We start from the raw sequence: 21,574 nt of genomic DNA, 5'->3' as shown, positions 1-21,574 counted from the left end.
ACATGGGTGTGCATGCAGACGTGAGTCCATGGTGTGGTTACGCAGATGCGTGCATGCAAGCACAAGTGCGTGCATGAGTGCGAGTTCACAAGGGTACATGTGCATGACAGCAAGTTCATGAGGGTGCACAAGAGTGTGCACCGCTTGCACGCAGCACTGTAGTGGGGGATGGGGAACACAAGGCCGCCAGCAGACTCCCCCTCCGGTAGCAGAGAGCCATTTATTGCAGAGGCACGCCGTACAGCCCGCTGCGCGCAGCCCGCGGAGGGGAATAACTAAGGCAGACGGCAGCGATTTAAAGCTAAATGGGGATTTGGGGGGGCAGCCGTGCTCCCGGGCCTAACCCCGCTCATGCTGCACCCCGACGGGGGCGGTGGGGGCCCAGGCGGCCTCCCCCCAGGCACTGGCCCCACCGCCGGGGTCCCGCTCCTGGTAGCCGGGGTTGCGGCGGCCGGGGGCCAGGCGGCAGAAGCAGCCCCCCGGTGCTGCAGAGTAGTGAGCCAGCAGGGCAGCCACGCTGGCGAACTCGGCGGTGGAATGCTGCCATGGTGTTGGCCACAGCCGCCAGGAGAGAGGGGAGAGGTGAGCCCCCCCGCCGGGCCTTGCCAGGATGCCCACACACCTGTGTGCTGTGCACCCATGCACCCCGGAACTGAACGCACCCACGCACGAAGCACCTGTGTAGCCACGCAAAAGTGCACTCATGCACAGAAGCAGCTGCATACACGTGCACCATGCACGCACAAGCCCAGTACACCCATAAATCAAATGGACTCATGCACCCATGCATCCACACAGCTGCACGCTGTGCACTGACACACCCACACATCAAAGGCATCCGTGAACCAAACGTGCTCACGCCAATGCACCTGTGCACCACATACCCATGCGTGGATGTGCTTGCACACCTGCAAATCAAATACACTTATCAAAGTGTGGGTGCATCCGTGCGCCCACACACACTGGTACCTGTGCACCACACACAGATGCACCTGTGCACCAATGCACCGACAAATCAATGTGCCCACACACCAGTGCCACCGTGCACCCATGCACAGACGCACCTGAATGCTGATGCAACCATGAAGCAAATGCAGCTGTGCACCTCTGCATCAGATGCACGTAAGCACCAATGCAGCCACACACAGATGCACCAAATACACAATGCGTCAGATGCACACATCCCGCAGAGTATCTGTGCACTGGCACACCAATGCACCAATGCATCTATGCACAGCTGTACCAAACGCACTTACACCCTGTGCATGCATGCACCAGCACACCCATGCACAGCTGCACCAAATGCACTTACACCCTGTGTATGCATGCACCAGCACACCCATGCACAGCTGCACCAAATGCACTTACACCCTGTGTATGCATGCACCAGCACACCCATGCACAGCTGCACCAAATGCACTTACACCCTGTGTATGCATGCACCAGCACACCCATGCACAGCTGCACCAAATGCACTTACACCCTGTGTATGCATGCACCAGCACACCCATGCACAGCTGCACCAAACACTTACACCCTGTGCATGCACGCACCAGCACATCCATGCACAGCTGCACCAAATGCACTTACACCCTATGCATGCACATACCAGTGCACCCATGCACAGTGCCACCACACACTGCTGCAACCACGAAGCAAACACACCGGTGCATTCATGCCCCAAACGCCCTCACCCCCGCCGCCCCTGCACCCTGCCACCCCCACGCAGCACCCTCACCTCCACGCAGAACCTGCCCTGGTGGGTCCGGAAGAGGCAGTAGGAGACGACACCGCAGGGCGCCCGCACCCAGAGGCACCAGCGCTTGGCCAGGCCAGGCTCGGGGCGCAGGAGGAAGGCGCCAGGCACGTCCCGCCGCAGCAGCGCAATGCCACCATCCCTGGGGACGAGGTGGCAGGTGGGCACGGGGGTGGGGTGGTGGGGACAAGCGGGGCCCCCCCCGCACACTCACCTGGTGATGCCGGCGAAGGCCCACACGCTCTCGGCGAGGACGCTCTCGTTTTCGGGGAGGAAGGCCAAGCTCTTCGCCCCTTTGCTCTCCCATCCCACCGCCGCTGTGGGAGCCCGTTAATCCCCTCATCACCCCTAAAACCTCATGAAATTGGGGCGACCCGTATGTCCCGTGCCTCAGTTTCCCTCTGGCACTCACCAGTGTCACGGGGGGGCTGGTGGAGCTGGCTGTCGCCCCCGCAGTCCCGGTAAGCCCCTGAGCGCAGGACTTTGCTGCGGATGGCTTTTTTGCGCACCAGAACCGGGGAGCAGTAGGGGTTCCCGGGGCACCAGGCACCAGCTCTGCCCTCTGCCTCTGGCCGCCGATCCTGGGGGGCAGAGAGGATGTGTGTGAGGGGTGGTTGGGGGCTCTTGCTATGCAAAATGTCATGCCAAACACCATGGCAAAAAAAAAAAAAAATGCCAGGCAAAAAATGCTGTTTCAAACACCACGCAAAAATGCTGGGCAAAAAACCTGCCCTTCGAAAAATGCAAAAGAGCACACAAAAAATGCTATAAAAAAAATTGCCGTGCAAAAATGCAAAACACCATGCAAAGAATTCCATGCAAGAAAAAGCCATTAAAAATGCTTTGTGAAAGATACCATGCCAAAAAACCCATGCAAATCACCATGCAAAAAAAAAAAGCGCCATACAAAAAATGTCATACAAAAAACATGTCATGCAAAAACGCCGGGCAAAAAGACCCATGCAAAACACCTTGCAAAGACTTCCATGCAAGAAAAAGCCATTAAAAAATGCTTTGCAAAAAGTACCACACCAAAAATGCCCATGCAAGCCACCATGCAAAAAAAAGGCCATATAAAAATGTTATACAAAAAAACACCACGCAAAACCCCCTGTACAAAATGCTATTCAAAAAAGTGCTGTGCAAAAACGCTACACAGAAAATGCCCTGCAAAACACCATGCAAAACTGCTGTGCAAAAAAATTGACATGCAACTACGCTTGGTGCAAAATGCCTCACAAGAAAAGGTCGTACAAGAAAAGGTCATTCAAAATGCTGTGCAAAAAACTGTCCCACAAAATTCCACTTAAAACAGGCTGTGCCAACACTATGCAAGAAAAGCCTGTGTGGGATGGGCCTTGCAAAATGTGCAGCTCAAAAACGTGCCGTGCAAAATGCTGCACCTACACCGCTGTGCAAAGAAATGCTGACAAAGAGGATGTGCCCAAGAATGCCACGCAAAACACCACGCAGAAATGTGCTGTGCAATAACGCGCCAGGCAAAACCTGGCGCAAGAACTGCCAGGCAAAACTATGCAAAAACTGCCACGCAAAAAACATCATGTAAATACCACTGTGCAAAAAAAATGCCCTTCATAAAGTGCCACGCACATTCCGCTGTGAAAGAAAGGCTGTGCAAAGAAAAGGCTGCACAAGAAAAGCTGTGCAAGACACCATGCAAAAATGTGCCGTGTAAGCAAAGGCCACATAAAACCCATGTAAAAATCATACAAGCAAGTGTGCAAAGGCCCGTGGAGCAGCACCCAGCACCCTGCAGAGTGCACCTACCCCTGTGCTCAGGGAGCCCAGGCCGGCAGGTGCAGGCAGGCGTCGGAAGGAGACGAGGGCGTTGACGTTGCGCGACACCTCCTCGGGGTTGAGCGGCTCCCGCAGCACCCCGGTCCCCAGGGGCTCCCCCTCGGCCGCCTGGTCCTCGGGGTGTGCCAGGAGGTAGCAGAGCTGGAAGGAGCGGCAGAGCAAGAGGTGCAGGGTCTGCACCTGGAGGAGGCAAAAAATTAAATATTCACAATAATAATAATGGGGTGGGGGTTTTTTTTTGGGGGGGAGGGTGGGGGGTTGTGCCACGCACCTCGCCCGGGAGCCCCACGAAGAGGTGGCAGAAGAGGGTGCGAGCAGGGCTGCAGGGATTGCGGGCCACGAAGGCGAACTGGCGGTCGGCGTGGTGCCACGTGCTGTACAGGATGCGGCAGAGAGCGTGCGCCATCAGCAGCGTCTGCGGGGACAAGGCGAGGGGATCCCTGGGACCGAGCACCCCCCGGGGTGCAAGCAAGGCTGGGGTCACCCCTATTTCCATAGCAGGTTGCAACCCTATTTGCAATGGGAAAACAGGTTCCCAAGTGGAAAGCAATGCTCAGTGGTGCCAGCCCCTGCCAAAGCACCTTTCCAGCAGCACCCAGCACCTCTGACCCCACTCAGCACCCCTGACCCTGCTCAGCACCCATGACACACCCCCCCCCCAGCACCCCTACCTCCCCGTCGGCACCGTAGACCTTCAGCCCCTGCAAGCTGAACCTCAGCACCACCGACCTCCTCCTGGGGCAGTCCTGGCAGGGAAAGAGGCAGCGTTGGGGGGCGTCTGGGTTGTGCTACCCAGGGGTCCCCCTCCACTCTTTGGGGTCCCCCTGTTTCCCAGTGAGGGGGAGTGGTGGCGGATGGCTGACCTTCAGCGCCCGCAGCTGCTCCTCCAGCTGCCCCACTTGCTGCTGCAGGTCCAGGTCCTCCACGGCAAAGGAGCCCACATACTGGGCGGGGGGGAGGGGGGGCAAAAACTCACTTGAGTCAGCAACAACCCCCCCCCAGTGCAGTAATTACTCCCCCCGGGGCAACTGGACCACCCTGAGATGATGGTTTGAGGGCTCATGGGGATGCACCTGCCCCCAAACCTCATCTCAGGGTGTCCCTTGGGGGTAAATCACCTCCGCTGGCTTGATGATGCCCCGGGCTCGCTGCTGGGGGGCCGCAGGGTCCGGCCCCCTCCCATTGCCCGGCTTCTTCTTCATGGCAGCAGGGTTTTGGGGTGAAGGCTGGATCAGGACAGGATTAAGCGTCTCCGGTGCCACATCCAAATTATCCAGAGCCACCCAGGGTGGTGGTACAGGAGTGAGCGGTGGGAGCCCGGATCTGGCCCCTGGTCAGGGTCCCTGCGGGGAGGGAGGGGACAGACACAACCTGCCCCCACTGTCCCCCGTTTCCAGCCGGCTGAGCCCTGGGGAGATGCTGCAGTCCCCGTACCGTGGTCCCCAAATCCCGGCCCCGATGCAAGTGTCCTTCCGTACCTGCCCCAGCAAAACGGTCCCCAAGTTCTGACCCCAACCCCAACACAAGAGTCCCTGCATCCCAACGCCAGTGCAAGGGTCCCCATGTCCCCACCCTCAGCATCATGCCAGGGTCCCTCCTGTGACCCCAAGTGCCATGCCAGGGTCCCCACAGCCTGACCCCAACCCTGATGCATGGGTCCCCATGTCCTGCCCCGGGCAGCGTGCAGGTGGTCCCTGTGTCCTGACAGGGGGTGCGGTGCGAGGGTCCCCAAATCCCGACGTGATGCATGCAGTCCCTGTGCCCTGAGCATACAGTCCAGACCCCAAGCGAGGGGCATGCAGTGCCACATCCTGAACCCCAGTGAGATTTTGGGGTGCCCCCCATCCCGCCCTCCCCCTTCAGCACACTGTCCCGCTCCCCCTTGGTCATGCAGCACCAAGACCCCCATAGCCCTTCAGGGATGATCCCCAAAACACCAACAATGAGGACAGCAGGTTTGGGGGGGTGGGGGGTGTTCAGCCAGAGAACCCACTGAGGGATGGACCTAGCCCCTCTCCAGTCACCCAACGGGGTTTTGCCCCCACAGCTGGGCTGAGACCGGCACAATTCGTGTCACCAAGGCCACGCCACAGCCACCTGGGTACAAACACACGGGAAGGAAGGGGGTCTGGCTACCCCAAGCACATCCTGATGGGGTGAGGGGGGTCCCCCTATGATGCCCCCATCCCCTTCGCAAGCTCAGGTTTGCCCCTCTCCTTTCCAGCACAATTTGGGGGGTCTCCCCCCGCCCCCAGCCAATCCGCAGGCAGGCAGCCCCCAAGCCCCGCCCCCCTTTTCTCACGCTTCATTTCTCAATGGAGCCCCCCAGCCCACCGGCCACCCTGGAGGTCCCCAAGGGAGAGATGCTGACCCCAAATTTGAAGGGAGGAATGTAACACCCAGCCACCAAGCACCCCCAGGGACCCCCATGCCACTGCCCACCCCCACCCCTCCACCCTGCGGCTCACGGGCAGCTTGCTGGGATGGCTCCGCAGAAACGCAGGCGAAAAATTCTCCCCGCTCCGGCTCTCGGCCTTGGCCGGTTGTTTTCCTTCCCCAGGGTGGCTCCTCCAGCAGCTCCCGCTGCGGCGCAGGGATGCAGGGATGCTCGGGGATGCTCGACCTGTGGGCGTCAGGCCCTCGCCATCAGCCAGGCCCCGGCAAGCCCGAGCCCACGCCGGGCACGGGGCAGGCAGTGAACTCTAATTTCCTGCCTCCGATCTGCCTGCGATGAATCACTGCAATTTACCTCCCCGGTTTTCTCCGTCTCTTGGAAGCGACGACGGCGAGCAGAAACGTTCGAGCTCTTTGGAAAACGCGGCTGCAACTGGTATTTTTCTGCTTCCCCCCCTGCTACAGCGTGCCCAGTGGAGAAGCGATTTCTAACCCCAACGCGTACACACGTGTTTATTTCTGACTCGCCACCCCCTGCCCTGATGCTCAGACCCTTTTCACCCAAATTTCTGAATTCCCTGGGGAGTTTTGCCCACCACTATGCACTTCTGCTAGGAATAAAAAAAAGGAAATAAAGAGGGATGGCTCTGACCTCGCTGCAACGCAGCCATGCAGACCCAGAGCCTTGGTGCCCAAAATCCTCTGGCCAGGCAAATCCACGGGGCCAAAGCAAAATCTGCTTCCAGGTTCAGGGCCACGCTTGGCTCCTGGGAAGGGAAAGCAACAGTTTGGGGAGGAGATGGGGTCTAACCTCTCATGGGTACACCCAAAAAATCCATCTCGCACCCCGGTGCTCCTAGGGAGCAAGGAAAAGGGTATGAACGGCAGCATTCAAACCTTGGGTCGCTGCCAGTTCTGGCAGCTTCAAGACTCCATGAGATGCCCCGGCAGAGCCCGCTGGAACAGTCAATAGCGCAGAAACAGCGGAAGAAAAAAAGCCAGGACAGATGGGGCTGAAGAAATAACATAACAGAGCCCAGTCTGGCTAGGAAGCAAAAACTGGAGAAGAGCGAGCGGCAGAGCCAGTGCTAACCTTCCTGAACATGCAGCAGAGCTGCCACTTGCTCTGCCGGCAACACTGCCGTGGGATGATTTTCCCATTCAATCCCAGTTGCTGCTCCCAGGAGGCAAGGATCGGTCCTTTGTGTGAGATACAAGAAGACCCACAGCTTTTTTTGGCCCAGTGTGCAGAAATCATCGAATTAGCAACTAAAACCACAACCAAAAGGAGTTTGGCGATGACCAAGGGAGCCAATGACCCTTTTTAGCGCAATGCTCCAGTTCAAGGTGTCCCACAGCAAAATTAAGCCATGCTCACGTTGTGGAAAAAACTGGTGTTATCTAAACCAGTGTTTTAACAAATATCCCGTGGTGTGGGAATGCTATTGGGAAGAGGGAGGTTGCAAAACACCCCACCACCAGGCAAGGACTCCTTGTCCCCATAAATATCCTATCAATGAGAGAAGCAGTTTCTCAAGTTTGGCTCACTGTAGTGCCTGCCTGGAGGAAAATGCCAACAAACCCCGCTGTTTTGGTACAAGTAGCCCCAGGAAAGAGCCATTAACTAATGTTTCCAATTGCTTTACATCCCTGTGGATTCCTCTTTGATCAGGGCTTTCATTCTCCCAGTTTTCTATCAGCAGTGATTTTTGTTAACCTACTGTTTGCACCCTCGTTAGAGGGCTGGAAACAATTTACAACATTTCTGTAAGAATTTTTTTTAAACTCCCAGTTGTTGGCGGTAGCACACCGGGACTGAACTGCAACTGAAAAGAATATTCAGTAAAGCTATTTTCTCTTTTTTTGCATTTTATTTCTAAAGGTACTTCCACGCCTCTCAGCACGGTATGTGCAACTCTGTCCAAAAGAACGTTAAATGACAACCCTGTCGGGTCACATTCAAATCACTACCACTGCCCTGTGCGAGGGAGAGCTGGGGACATGGCAGAGCGCGTTTTGAACGCAGGTGCTGCTCTGTTGAGCAGGGCAGAGAGGAGGAAGATTTCAGCCGGTCTTTTTTTGTCCCCACTGGCCACTGACGGGGGGCAGAGGGAGAAGAGGAGCACCAAGAGGTTCAAATAGAGCTTTCTTCTTGCTCACCTTGATCTCCAGAGAAACCAGGGAAGAAAAAGATCACAAGTCAGTCCAGCTAGAGCTTGGCCGGGGCTCAGGGCTAGAACAGCCCCACTCTTTCATGCTGGCAATGTACTTTTAACAAAGATCTGCCTCTGCAGCAATCCACGGTGACTGTAATTCCCTCCTCTCTGTGTTTCCAGGAGGAGAAAGCTGTGGCGAGGAAGAGAAAGGACACACAAAGTGGGCCTGGAATCCAGTTTCATTTTATTTTAGCAAACTGCATGTTCTTCACTTATCAACATCTCTACATTAGCAATTGTATAGCTCTCCAACTTTTCTTTAAAAAAGGGTAAACAAGAGGTGACAAAACTCAGGCTCTTCATCTCTTAAAAACATTTGAAAGTTGGATTCAAGAAGACTTTTATATATTTTGGTTTTAAGGTAACAGATGTGGTGTGGAAATACTAATTCAAATCACCCGCCTAACCGAGAACTGCCCCTTTGGGAGCCCCTCTGGCATCAGACCATCAGTAGACGCTGCAGCCTCTGTTTACTGAAGATCTGACTAACCGTCAAACAAACTTTGCTGGTCTGAAGGAGCAAAGGTGCTGTCTCCTCAGCCTGTCACTCTAACAGCCAAGCAGAAAGAAGCACCTCCAGGACTCAGTGCAAGTGCTGTATATACAATGCTTCTTTACAGAAGCGTTAAGGACCTCGTCATGCAGGGGATCTAGGGAGGACTCTTCTGCCGCTGTACCTTCTCATTAAGAATCACATTCCCCCAATCATCCTGTTCCTGCTGTCTAAAGATATAAAGATCTTCTTTGAAGAATTTTTAAAAGCCAACCCTCCCCCCAAACCCAAAAGGAACACCACAAAATGTACAGATTATATATGTCCTACAAAAGTCCTAAAATTATTGCAGAAACTAAAGATGACTTGTTCCGGGGGGGGGCAGGCACGAGGCACAGCACTGAGATCTAACAAATGCTCGGGTTGGTTTGATTTAGTTTTCAGCTTTTCCCCCATTACTCAAGAAAAAAGAAAAAAAAAAAAAGAAGCATTTAAGCATCAGAACTAAAACACAAATGCACGTTGACTTATAAAACAAGATTGTGGATTTGACCATGGGATTCCCTGACAGTGGAAAAATTTACTTTTTTGCCTGGAGAGATTTCCTCATGGTGGACTTGCCCTTGGCAGAGGATTTCACTTCCTTCCTCCCCCTGGCTGCTGGTTTCTTGGAAGAGCTGCCACCAGAGGGTTTCTTGATGGCTGGGGCTGCTGGTTTGGCTTTCTTAGCAGGGGTTTTAACCTTGGGAGGGGGCTTTGCTTTCCCCCCATGGGCTGCAGGAGTTTTTCTTGGCTTGGGTTTGGATTCTCTTCGTTTCATTGGAGGGGCCCTGCTCTGTGATTTTGGAGGTGGTCTCTTCTGCATCCTGTCAGGAAGAGAGACAGCAAAAGATCTCAGTGGAGGCACAAATGCTAGCCAGAGCAGAGCTGCTGTCATCAATTTGCATAAACGAAGCAGATCTTGGCATCCTTGTTCTTTACCACGGATGTTCCTTTATGCAGCAGTACATTTCATTAGCTAAACCCCAGAGAGCAAGAACTCCTCTGGTGGATCCTGCCACACTAAGCACTTCTCAGGCTCCACAGTGCTCTGCAGTGAGGTTTCAAACTCTTTTGATAGGCATATAAACATAAAATAATGACAGTGAATCAAAGTCAGTTGTCAGAACAATTAAGAGACCTAAGCACTAGCTCTCCTCTCTAAATGGAATTCTATTATTTAACAAACAACACTGCTCTTAAATCCATATGCTAAGTAAGGTAGGTTTTGTATCTTGCTACAGAATTGCAAATAGTAATACTGTAGGGAAAAGTTCTCCTAAGGAAACACTTTATAAACATAAGAAGTCCCACATCAAACATCAGACTAAAGTAGGAAACTAAAAGCAATAGAGAGAATAAACACAGCCTCTCTTCTCATCTGGAGGAAAAAGAAAAAAAAAAGGTAAGCTTCGAATTATGGAATTGGGGAGATCAGTATCTCTGGAGCAAGGCATAACTAGAAACTTCTTCTTCCAACACCTCTGAGCAACAGCCTTGTGGGTAAACCACCACACTAAGAGACAAACCTGTGTGCTCTACAGCTGTGACAGTCACTTTTATTTCATCTGAAAGAGCCCATTCATCTCTCGTGCTGCCATACCTCTTCTTTGGTGGTGGTTCTTCCTCCTCAGACTCTTCCTCTTCAGATTCTTCGTCCTCAGATTCCTCCTCTTCCTCCTCATCAGATTCTTCAGAGTCCTGCTGCTTCTCTGGGTAGAGCACATCTGGGCTACAAGAGGGTTCTTGTCAGAGCGTGACTTGCTTCTGAGGACACAACTCCAGAGTTGGCAAGCCCTGGGTAACCCTGGCTCTCATCAGGCACTGCTGCCCACCCTCCTGTAAGGCTACAGCTCCGACCCTAGCCCAGATATACTCCCACGACTTTGGTGTTTGCGGCTATCCGAAACCAACGTTATTTAGTCTGCAACGGTGGAAGTGCAACTGCTTCTGAGTCACCAGGAATGCCCCAGCCCTAAGCTGCCCTTTCTCTGGTTCTCTTCTTCATTGCTCCTTCCGTGCAAATGCAGAAAGGCAGACAATAAAGGGACAAGATCAGCGACTCTGAATGCAGGCTGAAGCCACCAAGGTCTTTGTATGCATGCAATAAAAGGTGAGGAGCCAAGATTTAATGACTATACTGTCATTTGGCTCTTCGTGGGATACTAAGTCACCACCCCTGGGCTCCACATGGCCTGGCATAATATATACTAGCAGCAGGAGAACAAAGGCTGTTTTAGTCTCACAGTAGCTAATTTAGGACATTTTCCCTCCCCTGACCTTTCCTCTACATTGGCATTAAAAAAGGCAAACAGCTGGGTCCCCCTCATTAGGAGTATCCTTGCATTAAGGCCACCGCCACACTACCTGCTCATGTGAATTTGTTTTAGCATGGGAACACTTAAGACAGCCCTCATCCTGCAAAAAACCACCAGAGTACCTGAGAATACAGAGCACGATATTTTTATTGTCCTTAAAAGCTTCTCTTGCTAATGAAGCCAGCTTTACATTCAGACACCCAAGTAACATCATTATCTAGAGTATGGGTGACAAGGCAGCAGCTCACCAGTTATTAAACCCTCCACAAACTTCCCTCTAAATAGGAGGCTGGCCCATGAACTTCAGTATTGCTCCCTGGCTGACCTATGCAACATTGATCTTGAAAAACATTTTACAGCCAAGCTCTTTACCTAGGATAATAAGGGAAGCAAAGCTGAAAAGTTCCACTGAAGCCCTTTCCAGAAATTTGCTCCATCCAGCCATTCTTCTCACATTTCTGCAGGGTTCTCTTCAGCAGATGCACTGTGAGGGAAGGGGGGGTGGGGGGGAAAATATCAGAGAAAGCTTGCATTGCTATCTTTATCCACTTGTCTAATCTTACTGTGCTCTGAAGTGCCCTCTGAAATCAGAAGAGGGAGAGACAGGGTGAAATCTTCTTTGCCCAGGACGCCTGCAGAGGAACGGAACAGCAGTGGAGACCCAAGACTTGTGAAGACATCACTGCTTGCTTCCTTCTGCACCCAGCAAAGGACAGCTGCTGCATGCGGGACCCAGCTAGATCACTGTGTTTAAATAAGATGTACTAAAACTTCTAAAGGGAAATCCTCTCGCAGTTAAATTTCAAGCAAGATACAAGTGTTCCTGAACATTTAGCATGTGTGGCTTTAAATTCTCCAAAGGAAGAAGTCAAGAACGGTGCATGCTTCTGATGTCACGATCAAGGGATCCTCCTTTATAAACGCATTCAACAGCAGCACGTAACTACTTCTGTCCAAATTTAACCCGTCTCAGCTTTCTTCAGCCTGTCCTCCAAAATGTTTTTTAAAAGAAGTTTTTACCCTATTTTTGCCCTCCTTGTGTTCTAAATTTCACATGTGGTACATCTTTGCCCATTTGAGGGGGTGGGGTGTGTGTGGGTATTTTTTTGTTTAGGGAAAATATTTGGTCTAGAAATATGACAAATGCACTTTCCAGTCCAGTCTTCTGTTCCATGGTGCACTGTGTAAGAACGGTAACCAAAACTGCGCAAGTACAGGGGACCCTTTGTCTCTGGCAAAGGGCTGAAGCTGTCTAGTCAACTCAAAACCATTTTCAGCTTGAATTCAAGGGACTATTTACACATTTAGCTCCCTCCAAGCCAAGGGAAAAGCAAGACCTGCCCTCAAGCACGCTCCAAAGAGGTTCACTTAAGAAATGGAAATATACAAAGAAAAAGCTGGCAGAACTGTCATCTGAATCTGTTCTGTACGATTAATGCAAAGGTATTTGCTCCAACAGTTATTCAACACTCCTGAAATGGGCTTTTATCAAGAACTGACATTTCACAGAAAGAGAATCATTTGGGACAACGTCATACCTTCACCAGCTTACAGCCTACCTCCGCTGAATTTTTTTTTCCTTTGAATGGCACCGGAAGAGCTTGCACAGCTAATTGAGATGATTGTATCCATTAAATTACTACTGTTGCATCATCAGGATTCTTACAGTTCAAGAACTCTTTAAAAACCCCACACTCCTATAAACAGGAGCAACACAAAAACATAAGGTTGGTTTTTACTCCGGGTACCAAAGATCAATAGCAGCACGTAAAGGATTTGACTCCAGTCAAGTCCAGTTTTAAGTGTGAGTGTAAAACAGGGAGGAGTGCAGAGCACTGGTTCTGCAGTGTGTACCTGCCTGCTTTTACATCTCACCAGATCTTCCTCTGGTTGCTCTTAAAGCAGAGCAGAGATCATCAAAATTCCTTTCATGTAACGGAAAGAGAAAGAAAACAACAGATTGCAAGCTGAAATTTCCTTATCCAACTCATAAGACCGACAAGCACTGGAGGCTGGCTAAACAGAGCCCTCTAAGGACCAGGAAAATTGCCCATGGTCCTGAAAATAAATTGTGCAAAGGCTCAGTAAGCCTGAAAACGCTTCTCCCTGCCCCAGGATTAAGAGAAGCCACACTTGACATCAGCCTCTAATTGCCAGAAGGCCTCAGGCAACTTCTTTAGCTCATGCTGCTGCGAAGAAACCTGTGCTCCTCTGCATGTTGGTAAGCCCTGCATCAAACAGCCATGCTGACGCCGTGCTCCAGCTCCAGGTGAAGAGTGCAGGATCAGCAATCTCCTCTCCGGCCCTGTGTCCTGAGGAATGGCACCAGCACTGTGACACCACAGTAACAAACTGATCTGCTTTTAGCTTTGGTTCTAGCAGAGACTATTGTGAGCTCATCCTGCTTCAAATGACCTCCAGCATCGGTTAAACAACTGCATCAGGGCTCAGATCAAATAATGCAAATAAGCCATCAGAAGATCTGCTTTTAAGTCTCTGCTAGTATTGCTTCTGCTAATGCAAAAGTCAAAACAGACACGTGTCATCCCTGGGAACAAAGACACTCCAGATCTCTTTCCAAATACAACAGGATTTGTTACTGTCTCCTCACTTGGTTGACCTTTCAAAAACCAGAACCAAAGAAGGACCTCAAATAAATCACTAAGATGGGTGCTTGTGTTGTTTTTTTTTTAAAAAAAGTTGGACAGTGCAACTTCCCTAAATAAAAGGCAGCTAGAAACTGCATTTATGCCAGGCTGTAGCCTTTCAAAATAGAGAGACAGATGAAATCAACTTGGTGATTTAAGAACAATAAAGTACTTGAATACTATTCCCCATTTCTGAGAATGTGCTGCAGACAAGAGAAACAGGCATTATGTCTCGGAAATGAGCCTTTGTCAGGTTTGAAAGGAACTGATGGGAATTAAAACCACTGAGCATCTCTGCAGCACAAAGAGCTGAGCAGCTGTCAGTTGCCCAGCTAGCTCAACAGAATAGTTCAGAGGTGCTACGCAGCTGCAGCTGCAGGACTGTCTTTCAGCATGTAGAAGAGAAGCATTACAAAAATTGGTACTTTACCCTGGAAGTTGGAGTTGGTCCCTGGGTGGTTTTCCAGGATATACTTCTTCAGCGCTGTGGTGGAGCAGGTCTTCGGTTCATTCATGGCCGCAATAGCAGACAGGATGGCGTCTTCCATCAGAGTCCCACCCAGCAGGGGCTTCTCCCCTGATTTCTTCAGCTATTTTCCAAGGAGGAAGAGAAAAGCATCAAGACAAAATTCTCCCAAACCAGGTCAGGACAAGCTCCTCTGCACCAGGTGGGTCGGCGCTCCTGCATTAGCACAGATATGTTTTATATTAAAACACTGCACAGGGAACGCTGCTTTCCCAGCTTTAATTGGGAGGACAGGCCTATTCAGTCAGCTGGCCTGGAGGGCTTTTTATCAGTAACACATTGTCCTAGTCCCCCAAATACACTGCAAGGATGTGGCAACCTAAGGGCCTAGCACTCAGGGAAGGAAATAAATCAGATCTTCCTCCATCCCACAGACCAAATGTACCCAAGAGACTTTTATGGCATAGATACAGACATTGCAGGCATCTGGGGTACCTACTGCACTTACAATTAGTGACGGAAAGGGAAGCTTACCCCACCATCTCCCCTACTGTGCTAGTGAGTCAGAGCTGAAGCAGGGTGTGGAGCATGCTAAGCAAGGAAGGCGGGGGGGTCTGCTCCAGAAATGCAGACCAAGAGGAGAACAAGAGTCCTACTACTTCATAGATTGACAGCTCCTGAATATGACAGGCTGCTAAAGAAAGGTGTACCCAATGGAACTGGGCGGGGAAAGGGCATGTTAACTTATACCCAAGGCTTGTGGTCAGCACAGCCAACAAAACAAGATGAACTCTGGCTCTGACCTGGAATGTCCCAGATGCTCCCTTCCCTGTGATCTGCTCTAACTGGCCCTTCTCTACAGCTCTCTGCAGGGCATTCTTCAACAGCTGGGGTCTGAAATACAGAAGGACAAAGCTTTACTGACACACATTGACAGTTTAAAACACACACAGGGAAACAACACTTTATACAGAGTGTGAGCAGAACAGTACTTACAAGTGGTATCTGCCTATATAGAGACATTTTAAATGGAGATCTGTCAGCAAGGGCTGATCACACGAGCAGAAATTGAACCGCAACATTTTCTTGGTGTCACTGCGTATCCAGAAACATACAAGCTTCACTTGGAAGGATTTACTAATTTTGAAAAGCACATTTGGACCTGGGGGGCAATGAGTCAGTCAGCCCGCAGACAAACAAGGGACTGAGTACAAGCCCCTGTAAGAAGTGATGCACTGGGTTTTCCTAAATGTGATTCCTCTCCAAGCCTCAATCCACTCTGTATGGGCAAACTTAAAAGATTACTGCAAGCATGGGCCACTAAAGCATCAAGAACCAAGTGGGACAAGATCCCAGGGAAGAGATCTTCACATCCACGCAGCTAAAAGGATCTGATTTTGGTGCGTAAAGCAATGCTGATGTCAACAGCAGGAACAAAGATTGGGTGTGGAGGGACGCAGAAAAAGGCACAGCTTTTCCTCACGATTTCCTGCAGGCTCTACAATGCAGAGCACCACCTGTCTGCTGAAATACTGAACTGAATCACTGTGAAGCGAGGCAAAGACAGAAGGTGGCTGCGTTTCACTGCTCCTCTGCAGTGTTGCTTGCAAAAGGGTACTCCTGCACCTACCTCATATCTAGTTTGAGTTTGGGGTAATACTGAGACACGTATTTCTTGATCAGGCTGTAAGAAGCTTCCTTTGGTTCACAAAGGCGGGTAAAAGCCAGTGGCAGGATATCTTCCAGCTTGACTTGTTGCTCTGCAGTCAACATGGAAGTGCTTTTCTGAAATACACACATTTTTATGCATCAGTGGGGCCTAAACCTGGGTTTTCTGAAACAGCAACACACAGGTAGGGAGACACGCCCCTGACACTGGCCACAGATCTAGAAAACCAAATTCTGTAAGGCAGCTCTTTAAATGAACAATTTAAAAAATTTAGCAGCTTAAGGAAAATCGAGCACATTTGGCTGGACTTTTCATAGAGCCTTACGAAAGCTTCAGAAATACAAATTGCTGACTATTTCACAGCTGTATTTTTAATCATTTCCTTCCTCTTTCTATAGACATTTGCCTCTGCTACCCTTCAAGGAGACAGGTGAAAATGATACACACAGACATTAAACTTGAAAAACCATTAAAGGCAAGACCTGCTTACACAGGTCAAATCTTCCCCAAAAGCAACAGCTAAACAGAAATGCATTCTTTTCAGATGAAAAAATGAAGTCTTGACCGAAACCATCACTCCCTTCTGAATTCTCCTCCCTCCCTTGGTTACTATGAGGAGGAAACAATCAGGAAAAAACAGTCTGTTCTTTATACCGAAAAGGCAGTGGGGAAATGTACTGAAGTTCAGTGATTCTCACGCTGAACAGCAACTCCGCAAACCGTCAAATGGGTGAGGGTGCTGCTCACCCAGACAGCTGCTTGACTTCTAGCTGCATTCACCGAAACCAAAAGCAAGCTATTCGTTTTGCTGCAACACTGAGAAAGTAACTAGGAACAAAAATACTTATATGCTGTAGACAAGAAAAGTGATGCGTTAGCAGTTACCAGGTGTCTTGCTCGAACTTCTCATGGAGGCAGTGAACTCCGTTTAGAAAGAGGTTACACTGCAATTAGCCGCCTTCCACACCCTAGTACCAAGTGTGTCACCGATTCCCTCAGTTTTAGAGCTTTTGGTCTCCCCAGTAGCACCAAGGCGTTACAATGCTCTTTGGGGTTCACCCGGTTAAGCTGCAAGGGTATCGACAAATTGCAGCTGAGCATTTTGTATCCGCTGTGTTAGAAACATGTTTCATACACCCAGTACAGCAGAGAGTGGCGAACAGGGATGCAGGAACCACAACTAATTGTGAGGCCTAAGCTCAGCATCCCCCCCGCCCCATCACATTGCACTGCCTCAGAACAATATGCACCCAACATTAGCAGCTTTCTTCCAGGAGCCTTAGGACATTTTCTTCTTCCTCCCTCTGCCCTCAAGCTGATGGAAAAATATTCATCTGACAGTCCTGAAGACTGAAGTCTTCGATTTATCCATGCAACAGATATAACAGAAACAGCAGTAGCATAAAGCTCTCTTACAATACCTGAGAGGCATCTCTCTCTACCAGGTAAAGACAGAAGAGGAGCTTCATGGTTATTCAGTTTTCTGCCTCTGAACCAAAGCCTAGGAGTTTAATGTAAACATTTTAAAACTAAGATTTTGATTATTCTACTTGATTTTAATTTCTCATACTAGCTTTCTGATTCTGATTTTAGTGGAATGGGTGTTTTAATTACTGTACTTGGGGAGAAAAAGCACAGCAAGGAGGAGAACACTGTTTGGGCTGGGGTTAGGCTGCATTTTGTAAGATACTTGTGTTTCAGTGCAAGATTTTTCAGAGTATTGTTTAAAATGATCCATCTCACCTTTCTGTCTCTGGCCTTTGGAACAGTTTTTCCTGCATTAGACACCACCACAAAGCTCCCAGAAGCTCCTTTTCCTTTCACCTAGTTTGGAAGAAAGTCCATTTAAGTCTTTAACAAAGTTAACTCAGAATAATAACAACCTAAAGGGACTAACTGACATCATCATGTAGTTTTTGAATGCGCCGTCACCCTGGTGATGGGCTGTTATGGCAGAGGCCTGACTTGAACCCACTGAAAATGCAGTAAGATCAGAAACTGCAGCCAGACATTAATAACATACTCTGCTGTCCTGACCAGGCGATCCTAACGGATATCATGTGCATAAACTAAAGAAACATACTGCTGCAGAAGTGACATTGCTGGACTCGGCTGCTGCAACGCTGTATGACACAGACTCAAGAAATGGTCAGAAATTGCACAAAGACAACCATGCAAAGTATCTGATTGACAGAACAACGCTGAAATTCTGTCAGTGTCTAACACAAAGTGGAGGCAGAGGTTGATTAACCTCCACGAGGGAGAACATGCTCACCCCTGAGACCTGTTAATGGGAGTTTAAGGAACGTAATACCACCTCCACAAAGCAGCTCTTACCTGTCTAATAATTCCTCTCTCCAGCTCCCTTTTCAATGCTTGCTTTAGAAGATAGCCTCTCCTCTCGAGCTCCAGGGAAGGGTACTTGTGGATGATGTATTTGCGTATTGCAACGACTGACGCGCCACTCTTTTGAAAGCACGCCTGAAACAGAAGCAAAATGTTAGTCAAAACCACCTGCACCAAAATTATCTTGCCGTAGGACTGAAAGAACAGAGATTGAACTGATGCATACAGGCCAGCACATCAGCACAGGATACCAGGGCTGGCCTTTTCCCCACGCAATGACTCAAAAGTATAAAATATGAGTAACAAAAAACTTACCCTTTCTGAGCTGCTGAAGAGCAGACAACACAAAAGCAGTACAGCAAGCACATACCAACTAGTCCCCTATTCTGAAGCACTTAAATGTAATGGCTTAAACGTTACATGCTACTACAAAATGCAGTCACCTTTTGGCAAACAAATGCCACACAACTGTTAAGTCGTTCTACTAATGTCAGAGGGAGCAACCATTAAGTCAGAACAAGTTGCCAGGTTTGTGTGTCTTTTGGTGTTTTGTTTTTTTTTTTTTTAAGAAGATGAAGATTGACATTAGTAAATGAGTAGAAAAACCTAAGCTGAAGTTCATATTTTGAAGATATAGCCGCTGGGAAAGCCATCTTGCAATTAAGGCTGGTGGAATCCAGGCCTCCTGTGAAGGCTGTGAACCGAGCTTCAAGGGAAGAGCAGCAGTGCAGCTACAACAGCACAGATCTCTTCTTACAGCTAGGAGGGATGCAGTAAACCAAGACCAACACCACTTTGGAATGATAGTTTACAGTATCCCCACCTGTCCCAAATTAGAGTAAGTTAACGCTGAAAAAAGCACGCATCTGATACGTGGGTTAATCAAGGTAAATAGACTTAAATATGGCTAGAAGGCACACCAAACTAAATGATGACAGCTATCAACCAGGTTATGTCATCCTGGCTGTTTCTAATAATGTCATTAAGGAAACAAATTCTAAACAAAGAAATAAGCTACAGGGCCCCTCATCATCACCATGGACTCACATTTCAGCTCCATGGGCTTCCAGGCAGAAGCACACACGTCTTACACAGTCATATTCCTGCTAACAGACAGCACTATCATCTGTACCATCAGCAAGCTGAAATTGTGGATTTCAGGTGCATAAATTATTGCAACAGATGAACAAAAGAAACATTTGTCTCCTGCTTACCCCGATGGCCTCAATTAAAATAGCATCCATTTTGGGACGCGAGGTGGCAGCCATCTGAGTTTGCTTCTGTGCTCTAGCTAGCTGGCTAGCGGAAAGAGTAGCCCATGCAGGAATGGTCTTTTTCACCTTCTTCTCCTTTTCCTTAGACTGATCCTTCTCGCTTAGGAAAAATACCAAGCAATAGTAAGACAAGAGATACTAAAACAAGCCAACAAGCAGAACAAAACAAAATATCTGACACTGAAAATAATTTAAAGAACACCTTCATGTTCCTATTAGAAAAAAAGAGACTGTGTCTTGATATTCAGTCTCACACATGTTCTAGAACAGCAGCTACACTTCATTGGTAGCTTCTTCCTGAGAAATTTGAACACCTATTTAAGGGACCCATCCCGTTTTCCCCACCCCTCCTACCATCCTTCCTCTCTGGAACCTGACTTTCTTCAGAATCCTACCCAAATCCCTGAATTCAGTACTAAGCAAGCCTTACTCCTTTTTGGTTTCTTCTGAGGACTTTGTTTCCCCTTTCCCTTTGTTCTCAGGTTCCTTTGGCTGTTCGGCTTCACTGGATGCAGCAGGCACGGTTTCATTCTCTTGTTCTCCAGCAGAGGCAGATTCCTCAGAGGTGACTTCTGCATCTAAAAGATGTGAAAACGCATCAAGTTACTGCCTAAAACTAGCCTCTATTCTTCAAGAGGGCAGAGAAAAAACCCAAAACCTTAAGAACACCCCCAAAAGTTATTTCCCACCACACAATTTCTTTCCTCTAATTTAAATGGGTGATTTGAACGTAACTGAAGCGAACAAAACCACCGAAGAGAGCTTCAATAAGTGCAATCAGCCATCAAATGCCAGAATAACTTCAAACACTGTAGCATTTTCACAATGAACCAATTCCCCCAGTCTTCTCCTTTTAACTCCAGAAGTTACTGTTACAATCCTTCCTCATCAGAGCGGCCTGGGTGGGGAAGGGGGGAGGAAATCGGTACCACTCACGAAGATTTTCCAGTAGGTTGAGGTTTATGTAGTTTCAACTCAGGTGCAAAACCATACACCTCTACAAGAAATTTAGATAAAAACATACAAGTAGCTTTGTTTATGACCAACCTGTTTTCAAATAGTGCTGTTCCTGCACCATACACTGCAGCACCTTGAAGGATTTTAACTGTTGCCCTCACATTTTTCTACACTTGGCAAAGCTTTAGCTTGAACACGCATTAGCAGAAGCACTTGTCTACCAGCAGGATCAAACCCGGTCAGAAATCAACTTACCAAGCAAATTAACTCCAGTATATTTAGCTGAGAACAAGCCTTAGAGACTGGACTGCCTATTTGATAAGATTTATATAAACTGCTATTACCCACTTTCTTGATAAAGAGCTGCCCACCATCACTGCTCCATGCAGTAGACAGGTTCTCTATTGCTGAGAAGGAGCTTAAACACTCCTGCTACATTTCTGTGCATAGTTTTCCCAATGAGGCATCATGTATTTAAAATGTGCTGTGCATTAGTAGTTAGTTTTGTACATATTTTATTTATTTGTGACACCAAAGATGACAAAGTCAGTGAAACTAACTGGATGTAATACTGAAATGACAGATTATGAGAAACTGAGGTGAAGCTGCTAAGACCAGACACATGAATATTGGACAGGATTTTACGACACTGTGTTAAAATCCTTTCCTTCAGGAAAAGAAAGAAAAACATTAGATACTTTGTTTTCCCATTCATTAACTCCACCTTTTGATCTCAAGCCATCTTCTTGACACTACTGAAACATCACAATTTCTACCTTTAAAGAACGTGCAAGCTTAAAAGGGATTATATTTAGCTTCGTTTTTCATGTCTGGAGAGTCAGGACTTTGCCACGGTGTATGAAGGACAAAACAAATGGGTTCAGACTGAAAAGAGTGGCTGCAAAATAAATTTCCCAATAATCCAAGAAAAGCCTGTGAAAAGGAACTAAGCATTAGCAATATTTTAACCTTGGCAGTAGGGTTTTTCAGGAGTTTCAGAACAGATGCTATGTTTGGATATACATCAACAATCCATTATAAAACTATTACTGTACCTGCTTTGACCTCTTCACCTTCGGCAGGTTTGCTTTTGGGAGGAGTTTCCCGGGAAGAAGAATTCATCGAGCGGCGGATTGGCATTGTGTCGTCTTCAACTTTCTATAAAAAGCATTTGAAAATC

At 48.7% G+C, this 21,574-nt stretch overlaps 2 protein-coding genes across 12 annotated transcripts in view; both read right to left on the bottom strand.

Annotated features, from left to right (window-relative positions):
- Window positions 1-218: 218 nt before the first annotated feature.
- On the bottom strand, window positions 219-7,762 carry SH2D5 (SH2 domain containing 5). Its single transcript, XM_037379715.1, has 12 exons — window positions 6,866-7,762; window positions 6,324-6,735; window positions 6,043-6,197; window positions 4,693-5,671; window positions 4,438-4,518; window positions 4,246-4,320; window positions 3,846-3,989; window positions 3,545-3,754; window positions 2,169-2,337; window positions 1,971-2,073; window positions 1,739-1,898; window positions 219-540 (listed from the first exon to the last, which is right to left on the bottom strand). Exons 4-12 carry the CDS (start codon window positions 4,774-4,776, stop codon window positions 340-342), a joined length of 1,227 nt encoding a protein of 408 aa, XP_037235612.1. The 5' UTR covers window positions 4,777-5,671; window positions 6,043-6,197; window positions 6,324-6,735; window positions 6,866-7,762; the 3' UTR covers window positions 219-339.
- Window positions 7,763-7,819: 57 nt separating this feature from the next.
- The window catches only part of HP1BP3 (heterochromatin protein 1 binding protein 3), a 22,847-nt gene continuing 9,092 nt past the window's right edge, over window positions 7,820-21,574 (bottom strand). For 9 of the 11 annotated variants that reach the window (XM_037379702.1, XM_037379700.1, XM_037379701.1 and 6 more), the window contains 12 exons: window positions 21,450-21,552; window positions 19,868-20,015; window positions 19,378-19,537; window positions 18,155-18,298; window positions 17,561-17,641; window positions 15,779-15,933; window positions 14,952-15,042; window positions 14,113-14,272; window positions 11,407-11,518; window positions 10,320-10,448; window positions 9,262-9,543; window positions 7,820-8,314 (listed from right to left, as the gene is read on the bottom strand). In XM_037379702.1, the coding sequence (XP_037235599.1) occupies window positions 8,221-8,314; window positions 9,262-9,543; window positions 10,320-10,448; window positions 11,407-11,518; window positions 14,113-14,272; window positions 14,952-15,042; window positions 15,779-15,933; window positions 17,561-17,641; window positions 18,155-18,298; window positions 19,378-19,537; window positions 19,868-20,015; window positions 21,450-21,552 (1,659 nt within the window). In that variant the 3' untranslated portion in view covers window positions 7,820-8,220. Of the gene's footprint in view, window positions 8,315-8,345; window positions 9,544-10,319; window positions 10,449-11,406; window positions 11,519-14,112; window positions 14,365-14,951; window positions 15,043-15,778; window positions 15,934-17,560; window positions 17,642-18,154; window positions 18,299-19,377; window positions 19,538-19,867; window positions 20,016-21,449; window positions 21,553-21,574 lie in introns of those variants that run through there. The other 2 variants (XM_037379709.1, XM_037379710.1) reach the window with 2 other exon arrangements.

This window comes from Falco rusticolus, chromosome 3 (assembly GCF_015220075.1).
Source record: "Falco rusticolus isolate bFalRus1 chromosome 3, bFalRus1.pri, whole genome shotgun sequence".
Lineage (NCBI taxonomy): Eukaryota > Metazoa > Chordata > Aves > Falconiformes > Falconidae > Falco > Falco rusticolus.
This window is presented reverse-complemented; position numbering and strand designations above follow the sequence as displayed.